The 24,160-nt window shown below is 41.8% G+C and overlaps 1 protein-coding gene across 5 annotated transcripts in view; it reads right to left on the bottom strand.

Moving 5' to 3' along the window:
- HK1 (hexokinase 1) overlaps window positions 1–24,160 on the bottom strand; it is a 152,972-nt gene that overhangs the window by 18,163 nt on the left and 110,649 nt on the right. For all 5 annotated transcript variants that reach the window (XM_007505871.3, XM_007505872.3, XM_016427079.2 and 2 more), the window contains 7 exons: window positions 24,025–24,144; window positions 17,809–17,904; window positions 17,089–17,188; window positions 16,811–16,994; window positions 8,486–8,641; window positions 6,351–6,584; window positions 996–1,300 (listed from right to left, as the gene is read on the bottom strand). In XM_007505871.3, coding sequence (XP_007505933.1) covers window positions 996–1,300; window positions 6,351–6,584; window positions 8,486–8,641; window positions 16,811–16,994; window positions 17,089–17,188; window positions 17,809–17,904; window positions 24,025–24,144 — 1,195 coding nt within the window. The remainder of the gene's footprint in view (window positions 1–995; window positions 1,301–6,350; window positions 6,585–8,485; window positions 8,642–16,810; window positions 16,995–17,088; window positions 17,189–17,808; window positions 17,905–24,024; window positions 24,145–24,160) is intronic.

Genomic DNA, 24,160 nt, shown 5'->3' with positions numbered 1-24,160 from the left:
TTCAACAGAAAAGTTCAGGTTGGAGAAGTGAGTGCTCCAAGGTCAGGGATTGCTCTCTGATGCACACTCATGCACACCAGGAGCGTGCTTAGAGCTGGCAGCGATCTGAAGGAAGGAAGAGCCCTGGGGATGACTGACCTCTGGAAAAAGATTCACAGAGAAGCCTCTCTCTCCTTCTAGGAGAATGCCAACAAGGAGGTGGCTGGTTTTTAAGAATTAAATATCCTGTATGAATTATTCATTGGTGTCAGAAACAAATGTATAGATAATGTTATACAAGGAATGGTCATTGCTTTGATGGACTAGACCAATGACCACCTGGAGGTCCAGGAGAACCCCACAGAGTGCTCAGACGCAAGCAGGAACCATCAGCCAATGGACACTGCCAAGTGCCAGGGTTTAGGACTTTGAGAGACTTTAGAGCTCCTCAAATTCGTGTCCTCCTTGTACAGAGAACAAAACTGAGGAGGGAGGGGAGACTTGGACTTGCCCAGAGAGTACGTGGCAGCCGTGGAACTCAAACTCGGGTGTGCTCACTCCACTCCTATGCTCTTATCGCCCCTGAACAGTGAGTGCTTCTAGATGACTCCATAAGTCAGGATGGCAGGGATGTCCCTCCCTCTGTACCAGTCCATCCACTGGAGTTAACAGCCACGTGGAACATGAACCTTATCTCTCGGGGGAGTTCATAAAATTTAGAGCTCAGGGATCACCTTGCCCTGGGGTCCATGGATGGATTCAAGGCAGGAAGAAAAAGAAAAGGCCATCTTTCTTTCACCGTAGTTGGCTTCCTTTCTCATCCCACTTATTTTCTTTAATACACCTAAAAACATGGCGTCTGAGAAGGAGCCCACAGGCTTCCCCTGACTGGCTGTCCATGACACGCAAGAGGTCAAGAGCTAGTGCTACCCCCTCCTTTTAGAGATGGCCCCGTGGAAGGAAGACTTGCCCAGCTCCCAGAAAGGAATGGGTACAAGCTGAATTTGTGGACTCACCAGAACCGTCCAGGGTACCAGTCACGTAGGATGGCCACATCTTCACCTTGGCACTATCGTGGCTGCTCTTCTTTAGCCCCAGGTCCATCTCCACTCGCAGTCTGTTCTTCACCTGCATGAGCTGCTGAGATGTAAGCTTCAAGGGGGCCAGCATCTCGGCCATATGCTTCTGTTGCTCGGCCAGCCGATAGGCCACAGCGGTCACCATGGCAGCCCCCTTCCCACTCCCACTCTCGGAGAGGATGAAGCGCACATCAGAGTCAGGGAACAAGCGCCGCAGGGTTTTCTGCAATCGGCGGGAGTACCTAATGGGGAGGGGGCAGCAAACAAGGCAATCAGATTTCTAGACCCTTCAATCTACCCCAACATCACCATCAGCTCTCACGCCACGACACCAAGAGAAAAAGAAAGTATCTCCGAGAACACATTCTGGAGATTCTGCCACAAAACTCTAGGAAATATTCAGATCTTACTTAGGAAAAGGGATTTTTCAAAAAGGGGTTCATATTGAAGAAAGAAATTCTTTTTGAACCTAAACAATCTGCATTTGATATTTACATGAGGTATCCAAAAGCCTTAGTGTGGCTTTTTAAATTTTAAGAATTTCAAAGGTAGTAAAGGTATGGCTGTACCAAGACTTTTGGGACACTGTATCATTGGAACATGACTTTGAATTGATAGTGAGCCAAGGAAGGCTGTGGCTGGGAGGAAGATAGAGCTGTATTCATCTCGCCTCTGATATTTAGGACAGCTAGGTGGCACAGTGGATAAATAACTAGGCCTGGAGTTAGAAAGACTCATTCATCTTCCTAAGTTCAAATCTGGCCTCAGATGCTTACTAGCTATGTGACCCTGGACAAGTCATTTCATCCTCTTTGCCTCAGTTGCCTCATCTGTAAAATAAGCTGGAGAAGGAAATGGCAAACCACTCCAGTATCTTTGCTAGGAAAACCCCAAATGGGGTCATGAAGAGTTGGATAAAACTGAAAACATTCAATAACTTCAATATTTACTAACAATGTGACTCTGGCACAGTCACTTAAAACCCTGCTTCAGTTTCCTCATCTATAAAAGTGAAATAATCATAGCATTTGGCTCACAGGATTGTCATGAAGATGAAATGAGATGGACAATATGCTAGCTATTATTATTATTATTATTTATTATTGTTATTACAGTTTAAAGAACACTTTCCATCTACAGTCTGTTTATCTGTTCTCTTTCTGAAGGTGGATAGCATTTCTTACCATGAATCCATTGGAATTTATTGTTGTTATATGATTGTTTTTAATTGTGTCTGATTGTTTTATTTTATTGTCATGCAAAACACACTTCCATATTGGTCATTGTTGTAAGAGCAAAGTCCTACAAAACCCAAACCCCCAATTAAAACTAAAGACACACCAATGTGGAAGACGACTCCATAAGTTCTTTCTATGGAGGTGGATAGTGTTCCCCTTCATAAGTCTTTCAGGATTGTCCTAGATCACTGCATTGCTGAGATATATTTTCATAAAATCCAAGATTTAAAATTTTTGTTCGAGAAAGATCTTCAGGGAAGGAGCTTGCTAACTCCTAAAATCCAGAGAATGAACTGTTTGCAGAAAGATACCTAAACCCTTACACTACATCAGGAAGATCCAGAATGCACTTTGGGGTGTAGTTGATTGAATTGAAGGTTGATTGAACATTTATTTTGAATGTACTCTCTTATGCCAAAAGGGGACTTCCCCCTAATTGGTTTTTGTCAGTGCACCCAGAAAAACATTGGTTTTGCTATCTCTCTCTCTTCTATTTCCCCCTTATCTCTAACTATTGTAGTTTTCTTCTTAGAGGGTAAAGTTTTGTATACACCTGCAATTAGAAATTTTTGGGGTGCAGGACGCTTATGTTTAGTGATCAACTGGGGAGACTAGTCCCCCAATAATCATCAGGGGGGTTATGATTTTTATATTTTCTCCATCTTGATTAGTCTAGCACCCAGGAATGTACACACCCACACTACACTGGCATGTGCTAGCAAGTGACAAATCAGAAACAACTGACTGTCTCCTAGGCTGTCCTAAGTCAAGCTTGAGCCACAATTGGTACATGTGAGACACAGAAAGTGATGTAGAGAACTGCCTTTGGAGTTCTTGTGACTTCCTTGGGGAGGGCTGGGTGGCAGTTCAATCCTGGAACTCGAGCCTGGAGGAGCTGCCTCAGACAACTTCCTTGAGACAGTCACCTGGTGAGTGATAAGACTGACTCCCTTTTCCCTTGGCTCTCAGGGGAGGCCCCCTTGACCAAGGCCTTGAACTCCTGCCTGGCTCAGCCTGAGCCAGAGCAGTTTAAATTCTCATTCTCTCTCATTCTCTCTCTCTCTCTCTCTCTCTCTCTCTCTCTCTCTCTCTCTCTCTCTCTCTCTCTCTCTCTCTCAATTTCTTCCTCCTATTGTAATTAAACACCATAAAATTCCATTCTGACTTGAGTGCTTCATTTGGGATTTAAGAAATTAAATCCCTGGCAACTAATAATTTTTACACTCAGTCTCAACCCTAAATTTACCCTTTATAGTCAGTAGTCAAGTTTTCGCAGATAATCATCGTACAATATTGCTGTTACTGTGTACAATGTTCTCCCAGTCCTGCTTATTTCACTCGGCATCAGTTCCTGCAGATCTTTCCAGTTTTTTCTGAAATCACCTTGCTCATCATTACTTAGAGCACAATAGTATTTCATCATTAACATGTATCACAATTTGTTCAACCATCCCCCAATTGATGGACATCCCCATAATTTCCAATTCTTTGCCACCACAAAAAGAGCAACTATAAATATTTTTGTACAAGTAGGTCCTTTCCCCCTTTTTATTATATTGTTGGGATGAGGAACCAGTAGTGGCATTACCAGATCAATGGGTATACACAATTTTATAGCCCTTCAGGCATAGTTCCAAATTATCCTCCAAAATGGTTGGATCAGTTCACAGACAACTCCACTAACAATGCATTAGTGTCCCAATTTTGCCACATCTCCTCCAGCATTTACCACTTTCTTATACAACCACACTGGCCAATCTGATAGGTGTGAGGTGGTACTTCAGCATTGTTTTAATTTGCATTTATCTAAACAAGAGTGATATGGAACTTTTTCATATGATTATTGATTGCTTTGATTTCTTCGTCTGAAAACTGCTTATTCATGTCCTTTGACCATTTATCGATTGAGCAGTGGCTTGTAGTCTTATAATTTTGACTTAGTTCTCTATAAATTTGAAAAATTAGACCTTTATCAGGGATGTTTGTTATAAACTATTCATTTTATATCTTACAATAGTCTCTCTCTTTTGTCTAGTCATAAATTCTTCCCTTTCTCAAAGATCTGCCAGGTAAATTGTTCTATATTCCCCTAACTTAGTTATGGCATCACTCTTTGTCTATTATATAGCCATTTGAATTTATCTTGGTATCAGATGTGAGATATTGGTCTATACCTAGCTTCTGCCATATTGTTCTCCAATATTCCCAGCAGTTTTGTTAAATAGTGAGGTTTTATTCCAAAAGCTGGGATCTTTGAAGTTTATCAGACATTAGTGTACTAAGGTAATTTACCCCTGTACCAGGTTGTTTTGACAATTGCTGCTTTATAGTACAGTTTGAGACCTGGTATGGCTAGGCCTCCTTCTTTCACATGTTTTCCCATTAGTTCCCTTGATATTCTTGACATTTTGTTCTTCCAGATGAATTATTATTATTTTTACTAGTTCTATAAAATAATTATTTGGTAGATAGATTGGTATGGCACTGAATAAATTAATTTAAGTAGAATTGTCATTTTTATTATATTAGCTCAGTCTATCCATGAGCAATTAATATTTTTCCAGTTGTTTAGATTTAACTTTGTGTGAAAATTGTTTTGTAATTGTGTTCATATAATTCCTGTGTTTGCCTTGGCAAGTGTGTCGGATTCTTCATGACTCCATTTGGAGTTTTCTTGGCAAAGATACTGGAACAATTTGCCATTTCCTTCTCCAGCTGATTTTACAGATGAGGAAACTGAGGTGGAATAGAGTTAAGTGGCTTGTCCAGGGTCACATAGCTAGTAAATGTCTGAGGCTAGATTTGAACTCAGGGAAATGAGTCTTTCTGATTCCAGGCCTGGCATTCTATCCACTGTGCCAACTAACTGCCTCTTGTAAACTTTAAGTACTATAAACAGGTCAGCTATCATACATAGTTGTTAAGGACAAAAGGAAGTGGTGTGAAGAATGGGGAGTAGGGGGATGGAGTGAGGAAGAAGTCTTGAAGAAAATGAACCCAGGACTGGCAACAGACTTTAGGATCCAAATGCTGTCTACCCTCTATTTCTGAATGATGTAAATAACTGTTGAGAGGTCAAAATAAATTGACTATCTATCTATCTATCTATCTATCTATCTATCTATCTATCTATCTACATAGTGCTTTATAAACCTCCAAGTGCTAGTTATAAAAAAGCTAGTTATTATTCAAGCTTCCTTAAGAAAAAAGATCCTTACTTAAGGACCTGGGACTTCCCTCCATATAACATCCTGCAATCCTTGCCAAGTAGGTAGGGCTTGAGAGTTAAAAAAGACCTTGTAGCCCTTTAGTCCGGCCCATCTCTGGAAAAAAATTCCCTCTGGACTGTCTTTCCCTTTATTTTTTTTCCAATCATCATCATCATCAGTAGTCATAAGAGCTAGCATTTACATTAAAAATCACTTTACATATGATTAATTCATTTAGTCTTGATTTAAAGAACTCCAAGTACAGGAAAGCTTAGTGCCTCCCTTAGTACACCACACTCTATCTGATTAGCTAGGAATACTTTTCTTTAAATTTGCTTCAATCTGCCCTGTGCTAATTTCATCCACTTCTAGTTTTTCCCTCTTGGGCCAAGAAGAGAAGCGTGGTCCAGTGAAAAGAACACTAGATTTGAATCCTGCCTTTGCCATTTACTACCTTTGTGATGCTGACTGGGCCTCAGTCTCCCTCTCTGTAAAAAGGAAGTGGTGACACCCAGAGTTCCTCTAATTCTTCTAGCTCCAACAATCTTATCTATATTCTGTAATTCTAAAGCCCAATCCTTACTCAACAGGACAGTCCTAAGCTTTTCACCAGTCTAAATCTATTCCATTCTTTCAAGCAATACTCACATGACAAAACTTCTGTGTCTTAGATTCTAACCAGAGTACATTCTGCTATATCATAAATGTTGGGGCTCGTGTTGACCAAACTGTCATCAGATCTCCCCTCTGCCTTAGATTCTGATTGCCTGCCCAATCAACCAATGAGTTAATCTTCAAGGACTGCCAGGTATATTAGGCATTAATTACAGACATGGAAAACTCACTGTGGATGAAACTTGTACAGCGTTCCATCAACCCCAACTGTGGTCCGCAGCCGAGGCAAATTTTTGTTTTCTTTCAGGCGGAACAAGATGCCAGCCAACATGGCAGCCACCAGATTGGCCGATCGATGTGAGACAATGGCACACACATGCTGGACAGAGACACAATCTTCGGGGGATGGCTCCAAGCCAAGGTTGGTCAGGATATCTTTGGCTCTGTCGAGACCTTCCTTGGTTCTACGAGGTCAGAGGGCAATATTAGAGTCTACAAAAGGCAGCATCGCACAAGAGCTCACAAGTTGCCCAGAGCTAGGCACAGTTGAGTGACCACAGAAAAGGGAAATACCAAAAGCTTGATAGGAACATGAGAAAGACCTACCATGATGGAAAATGGAAAGCACTGCTATTTGGGTTATATTACTAATGCAAAGAAGTAGCATCACTAGTCATAAATAATTTCTAACAGATAAATTATCCTAGGGGTTCTTCTCCTGGGGTGCAAAGACCCTAACTGGGTCTGTGTATATACTTGGAAGATCCATGAATTTGGATGTGGGAAAAATGATTACATCTTTATTTCAATATGATGGATTTCCTTTGTGATCTCCTATATTTTATCTTATGCATTTAAACACATTATTCTGAGAAGGTTCATAGGCTTTACCAGACTGCCAGAGGGATAAATAATGCAAAAAAGGTTAAGATTTTAGGACTTTGGGGATTATAGATTTAGAACGAGAAGGGACACTGGAGATAACCTAACTTAATCTCCTTCCTTTATAGAAGGAAACTGAGGCAGAATGACAGACATGACATGGGGAGGAACTCAGATGAATAAATCTCAATGACAATTTAGAAATATTTCATATTGACTTATCAGCATCCATTCTTAGCTCTTCCTATAAAATGCCTCACTGAGGTCAGGGACTATCTTTTTTACCATTTGTATAATGCCTAGGCTATATGCTTGTTCAATTGAATTATTTTATCCTAAAGATAATGAACCCTGATCTTCAAATTCTGGCCCATCCTCATTACTATCATCTAAAAAGGACCTTAGAGGCCATCGAGGCCAGGACATAGCCAAAACCATTCTCCAGAGAGCATGGGAAAGAAAGCCCCTCATTCAATTCAAGGTGAAAGTTTCAGGCTACATACTAATGAAAGGTGTTCCTATGCTCTTGGTGGACCACCCACCCCAAAATTCTGATGATATCCTAATGTCCACTTGATGTCACCTGTACTGATACTGATAGGAAGGGTTAATTGGAGATGAACAGAGAGAGACTATCCAGTTAGGAACTGTCTGAGGCCAGATATGAAGCCAGATCATCCTGACTCCAGGTTTGGCACTCCTTCCACTGTGCTATCCAGCTGTACCTATTAATGTACAACAACCAGATTTACGGAGCCCCTGAAATCTATCTACAATCCCTTGGGAAGTAGTGTAGTCTGTGGATCCCAGATTAAAACCCCTTGCTCTAGCTTCCCTCCAGCTCATCAAAATCCTTGAAGTCTCTTGAAACCTTTATTTAGTTTCACACTCAAGGGGAGAGACAGTTGGCCAGCAGCCACAAGAAGGGCACAAGAAGAGTGAATTCTTGGATTTCTTATTTAATGCTTAGAAGCAGCTGCCAAACTGCCAGGCAAAATGCTTAAAGCTAGAACCATAGTCCCCTCTGTGCTGAGCTGCTCTGCAGGGCACTTGAGGAAATTCTGGAGGGAAATCTTTAAGAATCTAAAGGGATTTTTATTCCTTGTTCTTCATTGCCCAAACCATTTACTTTCTGGCTCATCATCTGCTTGGCTAATGTCAGCACCATTTGGTCCCTCCCTAACCCATTCTTTTAGGGTTTTGGCAAATTGAGGCATTTGTGTAGGTAAGCAGTGGCACTGTCGTTTGGATAATGTGGCCAATCCAAGATATCTTCTGACTGGACTAATGCCAAGAGAGGACCCATCTGCTTCATTCTGGGAAGAACCATGATCCTCTCTTTCCCAAGAGACAAGACAGTCTCTTGGAGAAAATGTTAAAAAGCCAGGAAGCAAGACTTAGGTAACAGGAAAAGCAACCCCCCAACCTCCAATACAATGCTCTGGGATGGCCGAGTAACATACAGAAGGAAGGAGTCACTTACTTCTCAATGGCTGATACATTCTTGGTCTCAAATTTCCCTTTGGTGAGTAGCTCAGGTGTGAGCCGCCCATCAAATAGGAGGCCCCCCTTCGCCATCTTTACAATAATCAGTCTGACAAGCTCCCCCATGTACATGCCACTGACCATCTTCTCAAATCTGTCAGGAGGAAAACAACAACAGATTCAGATGACAGAAAGATCGTACAACATCAACAACAACAAAAAACTGCATTAGGGAGATGAACATGGAGACTGCTGAACCAGTATTTGTTGGGTTGGACCTTGGACCCTCTGCCATGGTCTTGACAAATCCAAAATGGTGGTAATCCCATTTTCCAGGCCATTGGAATAAAGGGTTTTTAAAAAATGCTACCTGCCATCTTGGAATAATATTGTATATTGGTTCCAAGAGACAAGAGTAGTGAGGGCTAGGCAATGGGAGTTAGGTGACTTTCCCAGAGCCACATACCTAGAAGTGTCTGAGGCAAGATTTGAACCCAGGCCTGGCACTCTATCTACTGAGCCACCTATGTGACCCAAAGACTACAGGATTTTAAAGCAAATCTTAGAATTTTATGAGTGGCAGCAAGGGATAAGGGTAAAGCATTGGATTTCAGAGAGCTAGGTGGCAAAGAGATTGGAAGGTATGACTTGGAATTGGAAAACCTTCAGTTTAAAACTTACTGCAGATACTTTGTTAAAAACATTTTACTTGAAAAAGTTTTTGCAAAATGTATGAATTCACATTGGCAAACAGAGAAATTCAATTTAATAAGCATTAGGACATTAGGCATCATTTAAGAAACACAGGCACCTTTAGCTACAATACTGTCCAATCCCCAATGAGGACTTGAGCTATGTGACCCTGGATAGGTCACTTAACATCTCTGTGCCTCGGTTTCCTCATCTATAAATGTAGCACCTACTTCACAGGGTTTCTCTAGGGCCAAATGATGATAATCCTTGCAAAGTGCTTTGCAATCCTTAAAGGGCAATATAAAAGTTAGCTATTGTTAAAGGGAATCTTTATTCTCTTTGTCTATTTTGAGTTAATACTTGGTTAACACTAACTTAAGTACCCCTATTTAGTACCTCACCAGACTGTGAGGTGTGAATCAGACTTTCCTTTAGTATCCCTACTTAGTACCTCACCAGACACTAAGTAAGAGTGTGCAGTAAGTCATTTGCTAAAGTGGGTAACAACTCAATCAGTCAGAAAATTGTGAATCCTTTTGTTAAGAGTTTATGCCTCCAGAGGATGAGAAGTGCATCCCGCAAGACACTGCCACCCTGGGCAGTGCTAGACAATTTGAAAGCTGTGATTGGCCCCTGTGAAGAAAGGAAGGGACAAAAAGTAACTATAAAAGCCCTGAATTTGTGGGGCTAGAGGTCGGCTTCAGGAGTCATCCTCAAAAGGTCATCATCTTCAGAGTTGAGTTATCTTGACCTGCCTTTTGGAGGGAACTTGGGTGAGCGAATAGCCAGCTTTCCTTTCCTGACTTCTGGAGAGAGATTAATTTGGGTCAAGGGTTAACAAGTAGTGCCAGGATGAGTCAAGCACCAGAGCAATATTTAGTGTGATAGGCTAAAGTCCCTACCCTCTTTTTTTTATTTCTCAACTTTTACTCTCTCCACTTATTTTGTAAATAAAAACTATTGAAAGTCATTTTGACTTGAGCTATAATATTTTAAATCAGTGACTACCATATTAATTATAATTTTTATATATTTTAGTCAAACCCTTAATTTTAATTCTTTATACTATTATTATTATTACTACTGTTCACAAGTATCACGGGACATAGGTTTAAAGCCTAGTTTTACAACATACTACCTAGTGTGATGTTGGGGTGGTTAAGGGACACCATAGTGCGCAGACCACAGGGCCTGGAGTTAGGAAGACTCACTTTCATGAGTTCAAATCCTGCCTCAGACATTTGCTAGTTGTATGATCTTGGATATGTCCCTTAATTCTGTTTGTCTCGATTCCTTTATCTGTAAAAGGAACTGGGGAAGAAAATGGCAAATCAATCTAATATCTGCCAAGAAAAACTCAAACAGGGTCATGAAGAGTCAGATATGACTGAACAGCAACAACAAACAAGTAATGTTGGGAAAGTGACTCAATTCTATAGGCCTCAGTTTCCTCAACTATAAAATCAAAGGATTTAGAATGAATGGACTCTTCGAAATCTATAGTTTTAAGAAGGGACTGTGGGGACCATTTGTTCCAATCTCCTTATTTTTATGGAGAAGGAAATGAAGGCTTTGAGAGGGGAAATCCAAAATCACATAACTATTGAGTGGCTTGGCTGGGAATCAGACCCAGGTCTCTTGATGCCCAGACCAGGGCTTATTCTGTTTCACTGTGTACCAGTCAATTTTACCCACTCAGCTATAGTCGCCCCTCCTGGATATTACTGAATAGACTGTATTATAACGAGTATGTGCCCAGCATTTGCCTACATTTTGTAGTAAGACTAAGCATGAGGGGGCAGCTGGGTGGCTCAGTGGATGGAGAGCCAGGCCTAGAGATGGGAGGTCCTAGGTTCCAATCTGGCCTCAGACACTTCCCAGCTGTGTGACCCTGGGCAAGTCACTTGACCCCCATTGCCTAGCCCTTACCGCTCTTCTGCCTTGGAACTAATACACAGTATTTCTTTTAACTAAGACCAAAGGTAAGGGTTTAAAAAAAAAAGACTAAGACTGAGGGCCCATCCTGTAGGGTTGTGTGTGCTCTGTGTGAGCATGATATAAGGAGTCCCACAGTCATGCAGGCAAGACCCTACCCAAGCTACTCCCAGTATTCTCTTCTCTTCCATAAAAAGATTCATATCTATTATAGTTATACTTTATAAATACGTTCGCACTCCAATGGAATGTAAGTTCCTTTCCAGAATGGATCATTTCTTTCTTTTGATTTTCTATCCCAGTGCTTAGCACGATGCCTGGCACAGAGCAGATGCCTGATAACAATTTATTGACTAACGTGTCATCACTTATTCTCTGGAACCAAGATTAGTCAATCCGAGGCAGAAATCTTGAAGAGGGGCATAAAGAGAAATCCTCCTGGGCAGGGCTTCTGCATGTATGAAAGCCTAGGGACCAGGGCAGTCTCTGTGCTGTCCTTTGCACGCACATCTGAGGCTTTTCCAAATGGCACGTGGCTATAATGTTCGAGGAGACCGATCCCCCGGAGAACTCAAACCATCGGGGCAGTCCCATCCTCACTAGGACCGTGGAACATGTATCTTCTAGATCTTTCTCCATAAAAGGGGAACCAAAGGCAGGTCAGTTTGCTGAGGCAGCCCATTCCCCTTCGGATCAGTTCTAAATGGTAGTGAGTGTTCCCTGCTACCCAGTCTAAGTCTGCTTCTCTGTTAGATCCACCCATTGCTCCTGGTTCTCCCAGTGTTCAAGCAGGACAAAGTTAAACGAAAAGCGCTTGAGCCCAGATACACAGGAAGGAAAAGTCAAATAGAAAAAGGATGCCTGTTATCCAGGCTGGAGCATTCATATGGATGGACATCCCATAGAGCCAGTATCGGAGGACATCTATCTTGAACAAGAACTAAAAAACGCACAAAGTGTTGTGTCCAATGTGGAACAGGAGACCAATGAATGCACAGGACAGTCTTTGAGAAAATGGGCAGAACTTGTAAAAACCCCAAGTTCTTCTTTGACACAAAGGCATTTCTTTTTAATAGTATTCTGCTCCGAGGCAGCTAAGTCACTGAGTGGACAGAAAGCCAGGCCTAGAGACAGAAGGTCCTGGGTTCAAATCTTATTGTTTCTAGTTGCGTGACCTTGGGCAAGTCATTTAACCCCATTACCTAACCCTTGCTACTCCTCTACCTTGGAATTAATACAGTATTGATTCTAAGACAGAAGGTAAGAGTTTTAAAAAAAAGTATTCTTCCCATAAGCCTACTGGGCTATCAGTCATAGAATCCTCCAGTTCCCAAGAAATTCATGTTGTGAGTTGCCCAAAAAAGATTAAGGAATATGGTGGGTGTGAGAGGCTGAAATTCACTGCAGATGAAGAAATGCCCAGGAGATTGGCAGAGAGAAGGATGAGAATAAGAGATAATAGATGTGCCTTGTGGGTAGATAGCACATTCAGCTAAAATTTTTTTTATTTTCTTTTAAAAAACAATAGTAAGACTAGAGCAAAGAGAAAAGAGGGGGGCAGCTGGGTAGCTCAGTGGATTGAGAGCCAGGCCTAGAGATGGGAGGTCCTGGGTTCAAATGTGGCCTCAGACACTTCCCAGCTGTGTCACCCTGGGCAAGTCATTTAACCCCCATTGCCTAGCCCTTAGCATTCTTCTGCCTTGGACCCAATACACAGTCTTGACTCCAAGACGGAAGGTGAGGGTTGATTTTTTTAAAAAGAGAGAAAAAGCAGGAAGAAAGAAGAGGCTGGATAAGGAAAATGAGGCCCATCGAAAAAGAGCCTTAAATGTCAAACAACTTAGATCCTATCTGGCCAGCAAGTGGGGACCATTAGAGATTTCTGAAGGCAAGGAGCACCTGTGAAATGAATAGTTTGGTCAGTAACTGCTGGGGAGTGCTAAGATTGGCCCCAGACACTCAGAGCAATGGGACAAACCTACACCAGGTCTGTCATCAGAGCTGGTACCCAGTGGGAGCGGCCCAGACCTGCTTGGCAGCTGTCCGCTCCCCTTCTGTCAACACCAAGAGCTGTGGGAACACAGATCTCATTGTTCCTCTCACCACAGTTATGGGCTTGACTGGGTGAGCCCTGAGGGTGCAGCCAAGATTCTGGCAGGACGCTGAACGTTTCCATGAGGAGTCTTGGCTGCCCCCAATGAAGACCCCGATGTCTAATGGAGACATCATCGAAGCCAACCCCTACCCAAGACTTGGACCCGACCCATTAACCCTGCAGTGGCCACAGCCCTGAACCCAGAGCTAGGAAGAGTTGGCTTGATATCCCACTCGTGACACGTAGTAACTGTGTGAGAGTGGGCAGCTTGCTTAATCTCCCGAGCATGGAACCTCAGTGTAATCATCTGCAAAATGGAAATAAGCCTACCTGGAGGATCTCACTCCCAGGGCTGAGTCACTGAGAGTTCAGTGAGATAGAATGGATGTAAAGTGTGGAACATTAAAATCACATGACTTTTCTGGTCCTTACTCAGCTTCTCAACTCTAAGAGGGTTAGACTAGATGACTTCTAAAGTTCCTCTCTAGCTCTAAACCTGTCTTCTAGAGCATCTTACACAATCTAGCATGATAGAACTTATAGTAAAATTTAAAGAAGTGGGCCAACTAAGTGGCTCCATGGATAAAGAACCAGATCTGGGTTCAAATCTGGTCTCGGACACTTCCTAGCTTTGTGACCTTGGGCAAGTCACTTAACCCCCACTGGCTAGCCTTTACCACCCTCTCGCCTTAGAATTGATACTTAGTTTGGATTCTAAGACAGAAGGTATTTTTTTTTTTAAAACCCTTACCTTCCGTCTTGGAGTCAATACTGTGTATTGGCTCCAAGGCAGAAGAGTGGTAAGGGCTAGGCAATGTGGGTCAAGTGACTTGCCCAGGGTCACACAGCTGGGAAGTGTCTGAGGCCAGATTGGAACCTAGGACCTCCCGTCTCTAGGGCTAGCTCTCCATCCACTGAGCTACCCAGCTGCCCCTAGAAGGTATTTTTTTAAACAAGAATTAAAACAGGCACAACCTTCTCTCAGCTCCCAGGGTGTGCCAGCCCCAAGGCTTGTCTCCCTGTGCCTGGCAGAGGATGCCCTGGTGAAACTGGGCACAGTCTCTCCAGCCAGTATGCATGTGCAGCCATGTCCCAAAGAGCTAAGAGTACTCAGCATCGAGGAAGGTTAGCACCAGCATTCGTGGAAGAGTCCAACCCGAGCCAAGCACCCCCTTATTGGAGGAGACAAGAAAGTGGGATGATGGCCTGCTGTGCCAATGACAGCGGTGGGGATCCTGTTTGTCTTATCTATTATTCATGTTAATTAGTTTAATAATATTAGACATATAAAGATGACTTGCTATTGGCAGAGGCCACTCATACACTGTGAAATCACAGGTACTCGCCCTAAATATTTTAAATAGCTATTTTCAAAATGCAATTTAACTCAGAATTAAGTATTTATACAAAAATACATTTTAAATTATTTATTTGTGTATTTTTTTTAAACCTTCACCTTCTGTCTTGGTCTAAGAAGAGAGCCAAGCCTGGCTCTCAATCCACTGAGCCAACTAGCTGCCCCCATATAAATATTTAGTTAAACTTTAATCCTCAGTTTGTGTATCTATAAAACAGGGCAATGAATACTGCATACTGTGAGGGTCAAGCACTATATCAAATTATTATTTAAAATCTATTTATGACTAGCATTTTGGACATTTATCATGTCATTCAGTCCTTTTTCAGTCACATTCAACTTTGTGACCCTATTTGAGGGTTTCTTGGCAAGGATACTAGAGTGGTTGGCCATTTCCTTCTCTAGCTCATTTTACAGATGAGGAAACCGAGGCCAACAGGGGGAAATGACTTGCCCGGGGTTACACAGTTAGGAGCTAACTGAAGCTGAATTTGAACTCATGCCTCACTGAGCTGCCTAAGTTTATCTCATGTGATTCTTATACCAGTTCCTCTCAGGTAGGCAGTAGAAGAATCACCTCTCATATTTTTCAGTAGAGGGACCTGAGTCCCAAGAAAATCAAGGGATTTGTCTAAGAGCATAGAGTTAGGAAGACGGAAAGGGCATAAAGTCAGAATTGTGTGATCTTGAGGATCACATTGTAGGAAGGGGGCTGACAAGTGGGAGCACCAGAGGCTAGGAGTAGTGTGTCAACAGGCATTTATTAAGCAGCTTCTATGCCCCAGGCACAATACACCAAAGATGCAAAGAAAGGCAAAAGCTGGAAAGGATGCCATGTGAGAAGATCCGCTGAAGGATGCTGTGTGGAAGAAGGATGAAGTTTATATTTCACTTGGTCCAGAAGGCAGAACCAAAATAAGGAAAGACTGCCTAAAAATTACTTGTCCCAAGGTAGGATGGGCAGTCTTGAAAGGTAGTGAGTTCCCCATTACTTGAGGTCTTCAAAAGGAGCCTGGAGGACCAACCCAGCACTCTCATAGAGAAGAACTCGCTGAGCCAAAGGCTTTGGACAGCTCTTGGCAATCCATGTAATAAGGCAGGTACACTCGCCACTGTGAAACCAGGGAGTAGCAATGTTACCAGTCAACCTTCCTCTGACTCTGGCCCCACTTCAAGGAGTCAGCCCAAGTAATGAGTCATCATTCAGAGCAGGCCCAGAAGCTGCCTGAAGGACATCTGAAGGTGAGCAGAAACAGTGAATTTAAAAGTCTCCATCTGAATACAGACCAAAACATACTGTATTCCCTTCCCTTCCTTCCTTTTTCTTCTTTTCTTCCCTCTTTCCTTTTTTCTTTCCATTTGCTCCCTTCCTCCCTTCTTCCTCTCTTTTTTCTTTTCTCTCACTTCCTTCCTTCCCTCCATCCTTTCTTCCTTCCCTCATTTCCTTCCTTCTTTCTTTCCTTCCCTCCTTTCTTTCTTTTTCTTCTTCTTTTCTTCCTCCTCTTCCACAAAATGACTAATATGGGAAAATGTTTTCCATGATTGCACACGTAAAATCTCTATCAGATTGCCCACCACCTCAGGAAGGGAGGGGTGGTGGAAGAGAGTGACAGAGGATTTGGAACCCACAATTTACAAAAATGAATGTTAAAAATTATTTTTACATGTAGTTGGGGGAAAAATACATTTTTAAAAGTCTCTAGCCTATCAATGTCTATTCTCTCTGTCACCATAAGCTCACCAAATCCAAAAATAACTTTCCTAATAAGACCTGAAAGGAATCCTGGCTTATTGGATCAAGAGTTGGCCTCAGAGTAAGAAAGAAGTGGGCTCGAATCCTACCTTGGATACATGGGTGACCTTGGGCTGGTCACTTACCAAAGTACTTCAGGGAATTCTCTAAGACTTTAAGCCCAGAAAAGTTGTTAATGGTGTGTTGAGGGACTTCCCTAAGCCAAAGAATCCCAGGTCTAGATCCCCAAAGAAGTCATGGGATCACAGATTCACAGACTCACATACTTAGTGCTCAGGGAGAACGGCTTAGCTGCTGTTAAGTCCAACCTTCCTTTTATAGATGCGGAAACCTGAGGTCCAGGAAAGAGATCTGCGGTGATCTGACCCACAGCGAGTAAATGCACCCAGATTTACCTGGGTCTTCCTGACTCTGCTACTTGGCTACCTTGGTTCCTCCTCTCCCTGATCCTTGATATCTTTATGTCAGCATGAAAAGGAAGGGCACTCACAGCTGCTTCCCAGGATTGAGGGATCCCCGGTCAATCTCTTTGTCAAATTCTGTGCGAATTTCATTGATGCAGCCGTCATCCCCAAAGGACCCCCATTCTGTGTTGATGCACATACGCCCTTCATCCCCTTCAACCATGTCGATGTGCCTCAGTTCTTCCATGTAGCAGGCGTTGGTGCCGGTACCTTGAAGAGACAACACCAGGAGGTTGGAACCAAAGGCAACAGCAGAGTCTAGAGGCTTCCCCCAAGGCAAGAAAAGTCCAGGTAAGAACATTACCAACGATCAGGCCCACTTCACACTCTGGGTCATCGAAGGCACAGGTCATCATCGTCCCCACAGTGTCGTTCACGACAGCCATGATGTTGGCTTCATATTCCTGTGGACAGAAACAAGGCATGGTCTTCAGGCATCACTGTGTGACAGCCTGGCCTAGACAATATGCCTCAAAATCCTGGATGGGTGATCTTGGCTATCCCACAAACAGGAGACATAGAGCAAACAGAAGCTCCAGGAAGGCAGGAACCCAGGAGAAGGCTCTGACCCTTCTCTACCACCACTGCCAGTTTCACTCTCTAAAATGGAGGCCTGTGATTAAATTGGGGGAAAAGACATCCATTCAGTCATCCTGGCCTAGACTTAATAGTAAAGTCCAAGACAGTACTGTGTAATCCACACACCCTAAAAGGCTTGGGTTCCACATGACTGGAGGGCTTTCATACTCTCGGTGGACAGAACCAAGTGCCTGTTCACCAACTGAGACAGGTTAGACTCATTGGTATTTCTGTTCTGCTTGACCTTCTAGACCCTGGACCTTTGGTCTCCTAAGACTGTCTCGTACCCCGTTCCCCCCCCCCCCCAGTCTTGCTCAAGTATCCCGAGTTCAGTCTCTGACTGATACCCCTAGGAAAATGTCTCTGCCTGTTTTAGAAACCCCTCAGGTGGCAAGAGTCTGGTGGCAACCAATATGCTGGTGTCCAAAGAGCAAAGAGAAATTACCCCTCGCTTCTTGATTGCTTTGTTGAGCAGCTGGACCACGTCAGAACCCTCCACTCCGCTGACCTTAAAGCGCTTGGTCCAGGTGATCAGAACAGCCTGCAAAGGACAATGGAAGGTTATACGAGGGGTTGAACCTCTCAAAATCTCCAGGATTCAAATACCACTGATAAAGGTCTGGTGTCCAAATAAATAAGGAATTCATTTAACCCACAACCACTGTATGTGCCAGGCACAGTGCTAGCAATGGAGATACTAATCAGAAAAATAAAATACTTGCCCACAATTTATATTTTAATAGGAGCCACAAGTATAAATATGAACCATTTAGATAAAAACACCAAAAACTAGAAACCATTTCTCAATAGACAAGTGGTCAAACAATGATGCTTTTTGAAAATAGAAATACAACCATCAACAAGCACAAAAAATGTTCCAAATCATCAAGAAGAAGAGAAATACACATTAAAAAAGTGAACATTGACCCCACCACAGCAAATTGGCAGAGATGATTAAAGATAGAAATGGTCAATGTAGGAGGGGCTGTGGGAAGATAGGCACACTAACCATTGGGAGAGGTATGAAATTTACCAATCATTCTGGAAAAGCCTTAGTAATTTATTCCAGAAAAGTTGTTAAAGTGGTTCACATCCTTTAACCAAATAATATGGAGCCCAAGGAAGTTGAGGAAGTTGAGGTCAGAAACAAATGACATCCATGTATGTGTGTGCATGTGTATGTGTGTGTATAGGAACACACACACACACACACATACACACATATATATACCAAAATATTTGTAATAGTACTTTTTGTGGTAGCAAAAAAACTGGAAACCAAGTAGCTACTTATCAGAGATTAGATAAACTAATTATGGTATATATTACTGTGCTAAAAGAAAACATGGGAAGATGTATAGCAACATCCTAGCAACAGATAGAGAAAATACAATGTACCCAGTGACTACAGTAATGTAAACAAAAACAATACTAAAAGACTACAGAATTCAGATTCATGCCAATGACCAATGAGATCCAGAGAACAGATAATAAAGTGCATTTCCCTTCTTTCTGTAAACAGGTGAGGGTCTACCAGAAAGGAATGCTGCATGCCCTATCAGATACAGTTGCTATGTCCATCCATTTCTCTTAACTCCTTTTCTTTGTAACAAGGAAGGGGTCTATGTGTTGGGATTGTGAGAGGTTTATACTGAAACGACTGTAGTTTAAGAAATATAAAGCAGGGCAACTCAATTGCTCAGTGGATAGAGAGCTAGACCTGGAGACAGGAGGTTGTTGGTTCAAATCTGTCCTCAGACACTTCCTAGTTGTGTGACCCTGGGCAAATTACTTAACCCCCGTTGCCTAGCCCTTATCACTCTTCTGCCTTGGAATCAATACTTAGTATCAATTCTATGACAGAAGCTGAGGGTTTAAAAAAGAAAAGAAACACAAGGTATCAATAGATTGGACCCTAAAAATATTGTCAAGGGCAGAAGAGGAATCTATCACATAGAAGACAGGTGATTTACCCAGGTTCATCCAGTAGATCAATGGATGTTCCATACATCAGAGCCTCTGTTTTTACCACTAACCCTCATTCCTGCTGTGTGGTTTTCCTTATCTGCTTAATTTTAAGAATGGGGAAGGATCTTCATACCTAGAGCTATTCCCATTTATGTAACCTCTTAAGGATTACAAAGTGCTTTGCCTTCATACTCTCCATTGAATTACATAGCCTTGGGTGAGATAGGTTCATGATAGTTGTAGTTAAGCATCTGAGGCTAGATTTGAATTGAGGTGTTCCTGCCTCCAGGCCCAGAGCTCTACCCACCAAACCATCTAGCTTTCCAAGAACTCATGGGGGGTTCAACTCATACAGACTGGCTGTTTGACTCTGTAGAATGCTCTAGGCAACTCTCTCTTTAAAACAACAACAAAATTCCCTATTTTCTGTCTTAGAATTGATATTACGTATTATTTCCAAGGCAGAAGAGCAGTAAGATCTAGGCAATTGAGATTTAAGGACTTGCCCAGGGTCACATAGCTAGGGTGTCTGAAGCCAGATTTGAATCCATCTCTTCCTAATTCCAAGCCTAGCTCCTCTCTGGGCAACTTAACTCTTTCTTAAGACATTAAGTTGCCAAAAAGGTGTCCATCAGCTTAGATGGAGGGAGTTTTCCTCACCTGGGAGGATTCAATCCCAATTAAATCAAAGGTCCAGTCCCAAATTCCTCAAATACCTATATCAGTAGATGGTTAGTCTCCCTTAATAGAATGTAAGCTTCCTGGGGGATGGAATTGCTCCTCTTTTGTCTTTGTATCTTCATCTCTTAGCACAGTGCCTGGCATAAAATGAAAGTGAAATAAATGCTTGTTGAGTTAAACTAAGCCAAATTCACCTCAACTCATATACACTAATATGCATCTGAGACTCATCATAGAGCCTTCCACGACTTGCTGTGGCTGAAAAAAAAAAAAGATCTTCTGGAGATAAGGTAGAGAATGCAGAAGAAAAATGGGATTGAGTGGTTCTGCCTTCCTCTTACCCTCCTACTATCATACTGATCCTTTCTTCTTTGATCTTCCTCTAATCCCTAACCATTTTTTAAAAACCCTTATCTTCCATCTTAAAGTCAATACTGTGTATTGGTTCCAAGCCAGAAAAGTGAGGACTATGGAAGGAAGGTTAAGTGACTTGCCCAGAGTCACACAGTAGTTAGTGTCTAAGGCCATATTTGAACCCAGGACATCCCATCTCCAGACCTAGCTCTCTATCCACTGAGCCACCTAGCTGCCCCTTACCTCTAACTGTTTTAAGAAACACCAAACCAAACCCTCCTTTTTAAACATTCATCCCCAGCCTTCAGCTATGCTAGGTTTCAGTTATTTATAATATATTAATATTTATTATATGTTAAATATGACTATTTACTGGACCAGGACATTCATTTGTGTCCATCCTATTACTTTGCTTTCATCTTCTGTCTCTGTCTTAGTGAAGTCTAAAATGGAACTTGAGTTCCTGTAAACCTATTGTCCATGTAGACCAGTGATGTTAAATACAAATAGAAATGGGTCCTCAGATTGACTTAGAAAAACCACAAATTAAAATTATCTATTTTCTATTGAGCAGCTAGATAGTGTAGTGATTGAGGACTAGCTGTGTGACCCTGGTCAAGTGACCCAAGGTCAACTTTACCCTATTTACCTCAGTTTCTTCATCAGTAAAATAAGCTAGAGAAGGAACTGGCAGACCACTCTAGTATCTTTTGGAGAAAACTCCAAGTAACTACTAAACTTTATGTAAAATAAGGACCAGAGTCCTAATTTTATTTCCTACATCTATTACTCTAGGCATTATGGTTTTAAAAAAAGGTAGAAACATGGCCCCTGTTCTTCCAGAGCTTACATTCTAATGGAGGGAGACACCAGCCCTGTACCCTCACCACAACTATGAAATAAGCAGAGCCCGATTATTATGATGTCCATTTTACAGATAAGGAAATTTGAGTCTCAGAAAGTGACTTGCCCAAGTCATTACATAGCTTATAGGTGGAAGAGTCAGGATCCCAACCCAGATTGTCTGATTCAGATCCAGTGCCTCATCCCTCTCAAATTTCTTGGAGGTAAGGAGTAAGAGGGGTATAACTTCATGAAACTGGGGGCTTGAATGAAGGGCCTAAAGTTAGTTCTATCCCCCATCCCCCCCCCCAAATAACTGACTCTAGGGAAGCAATGCAAAATAAGATATGAATAATGAGTCCCTCTGCCCACTATGTGCATGTTGGGGGAGGGAGATGTGTAAGTGTGGAGACAATTCAAATAGTTGGGATTTTATAGCACTTTGAGGTTTTACAAAGTGCTATCCCCAAAATAATGCTGTGAAAGAGGCAGCTGCCATCATCCCTGCTCCCTTGCTTGTGTCAAGGACATGAAATGAATTGTCAAGGTACTGGAACTAAGAGTTCCTTAATTTCCAGATCCAGTCCTACTGCCTCCATATACCTTGTCTGCCTAGAACATATCTGGACAAGGGAAGAGAAGGATTAGAACAAGGAACTGGAAATTTCAGTGCTGAGTGACCTGAAGAGATTTTAAAATTATATCTGTGACTTCTATTCCCATCATGACAACAAAAACAACAGCCACATACTCTGAATTAGTATGGTCTGGCCTTGTCAATTCCCAGTGTGGGAACCCCTTTTTATTGGCATAGATCAGCAACTCATCTGTGATCTACAAAGAAATGTGTCTAGGACTGACAGATAAGTTGGGAGACCAGATCAAGGTCACTTGACTATTTATGTCAAAGGTAGAACTTGGAAGGTGGGTCTTCTTATACAGGTAGGTCTTCTGTCCACCACATTGTGTTATTTCTCTGTTATAAATTATTATGCTCGTTCATATCAATTACAGAATTAATATTAATAATGTCACATGCAGAACAAATGCAAAGACTGGAGAACATTTATTAAATATTGTAAGAGAAAAATCTGCTACCCCCTGTAACAATGGGGAAATGTGGCTTAGAAATCATTATCTAGGCTATCTTTAAAAAAAAAATTGAGTTTTTTGTCCCTTTGTGGTCGCCAAAACTGTAACAATTAAAATTAGTTTCTCTGCTAAAAATATTATATTTTTATGAGGTTTATTAAAGATTAAGAAATAAAGAAAATACAAAATAAGGGAAAGCACATGCAACCTACATCTTGCCTGCCTGGTAGAGAGAGCCGCCTGTGCCCAGAAGCAGAAGCCGAGAGAGAGCAGGTAAGCAGGTACAGACAGTTTAAATATCCCTTTTGCTCTCGGCCCAGGTGAGGACCTCCAGTGAGATTTCAGGGAATTAGCAAGGACTTCTGGGAATTGAAGTCCGGGGCTCAATCTCCATTTTACACCCCTTATATGAGATTTAGATTTTAATGTTAGCAGCAGACTTTAGATAATCATAATTGTAATTCTAAGATTAATCATGATTTTAGTAGGCTTTTTGTGACTACTCTAGTATAAGCATTAAGGTTTTGAATTAAGTAAATAATGGCTTTAGCACAGGTCTTAGTATCAGCCCTATGATTCCAAGTTGCTATATCATGCACCCTCCACAATAATTATGGTTTTGAACTTGTGATCTAGTGTACGTCACTAGGCCTGACCCAGGGTTTGAAGCCTGGTACCACCCAACACCACATACTCTTTTCCTTTGCATCACTATTCCAGGCTCCCCTATTCCCCTGTTGTTCCAACAAGGGACTTTTAAGTCACTATCAATGAGATACTACATTTCCTACCAATGAGAAGTATTTCCTGATTACTTCAACCAATCTATACCTATTTTTATCACTGTCTTGGATTATTTATGTACTGGTATAAACGTTGTCTAATTCTTTGGGATATCTAGAAAGTCATCTCCCAATGGTCGGGGTCTTTTGGTCTTGACCAGACTTCCAGCTTTGTTGTGGGATTGGCCCTTATATAATAAACCTATCTTCATTTTATGGCTTGGAGACTGCTTATCATTTGGATTCCTGTGGTTAGAAATTATGCAACTATATATATATATATATATATATATATATATATATATATATATATATATATATATATATATATATATATACACACACACATGGGGTAGTCAAGAAAAAAGGAGGAAGGGAAAACTCACCCCACAAACCAACCTACCTCTTCCTCCTGAAGGCAGATCAGTCACACAAGAATGGCTCAGGAAGGAAAGGCTCATACCTTCTCCAGTAAGACCTGGCCCTTTCACCCTACTGGATTCATCTCAAGCCCAGTTATGTTTTCCTTTACTTGGGGAAATTTTCTAAACTTCCCATTCTATCACAAGGAAACAAGGATCCTCTCCTAAAATATGCTAATAATGAACATAATTGGGGCAAAAATATTCATTTTGATAAACTATTTTCTTAATATCATTAATTACTCTAGAGTAAATATTAGCTACTCTTTCCTTAAAGGGTGCTCCACTATGGACCTTCCATCATGGATTCTCAGTTACAGGATGTGTATCACAGACTCTCCATCACAGAACTTCCATTAGGGCTCTTAATCAAGGAATCTGTACCATAAGCTTCTCATCATGGACCCTCCCAGGACCTTCCATCATGGACACAATCAGGAAAAATGAACCACGAAGCTTCACTTATCTGTTTTTAGGCTCAGAACAACAAGCATCGATGGAGACTTGGGCCATTCTTACCTCATTGATTTTTGTCTGTCGACAGGGGAAGGAGAAAGTAAATCCAATGGGTAAGTTCTTATCTTTGATCTTCTTTTTCTCCATGAAGTTTCCAAGGCATTCAGCAACATGATCAAAAAGCTAGAAAGAAAAGAGG

This window comes from Monodelphis domestica, chromosome 1 (assembly GCF_027887165.1).
Source record: "Monodelphis domestica isolate mMonDom1 chromosome 1, mMonDom1.pri, whole genome shotgun sequence".
Lineage (NCBI taxonomy): Eukaryota > Metazoa > Chordata > Mammalia > Didelphimorphia > Didelphidae > Monodelphis > Monodelphis domestica.
The sequence above is the reverse complement of the archived record's forward strand: the minus strand, read 5'-3'. Positions and strand labels throughout refer to the sequence as shown.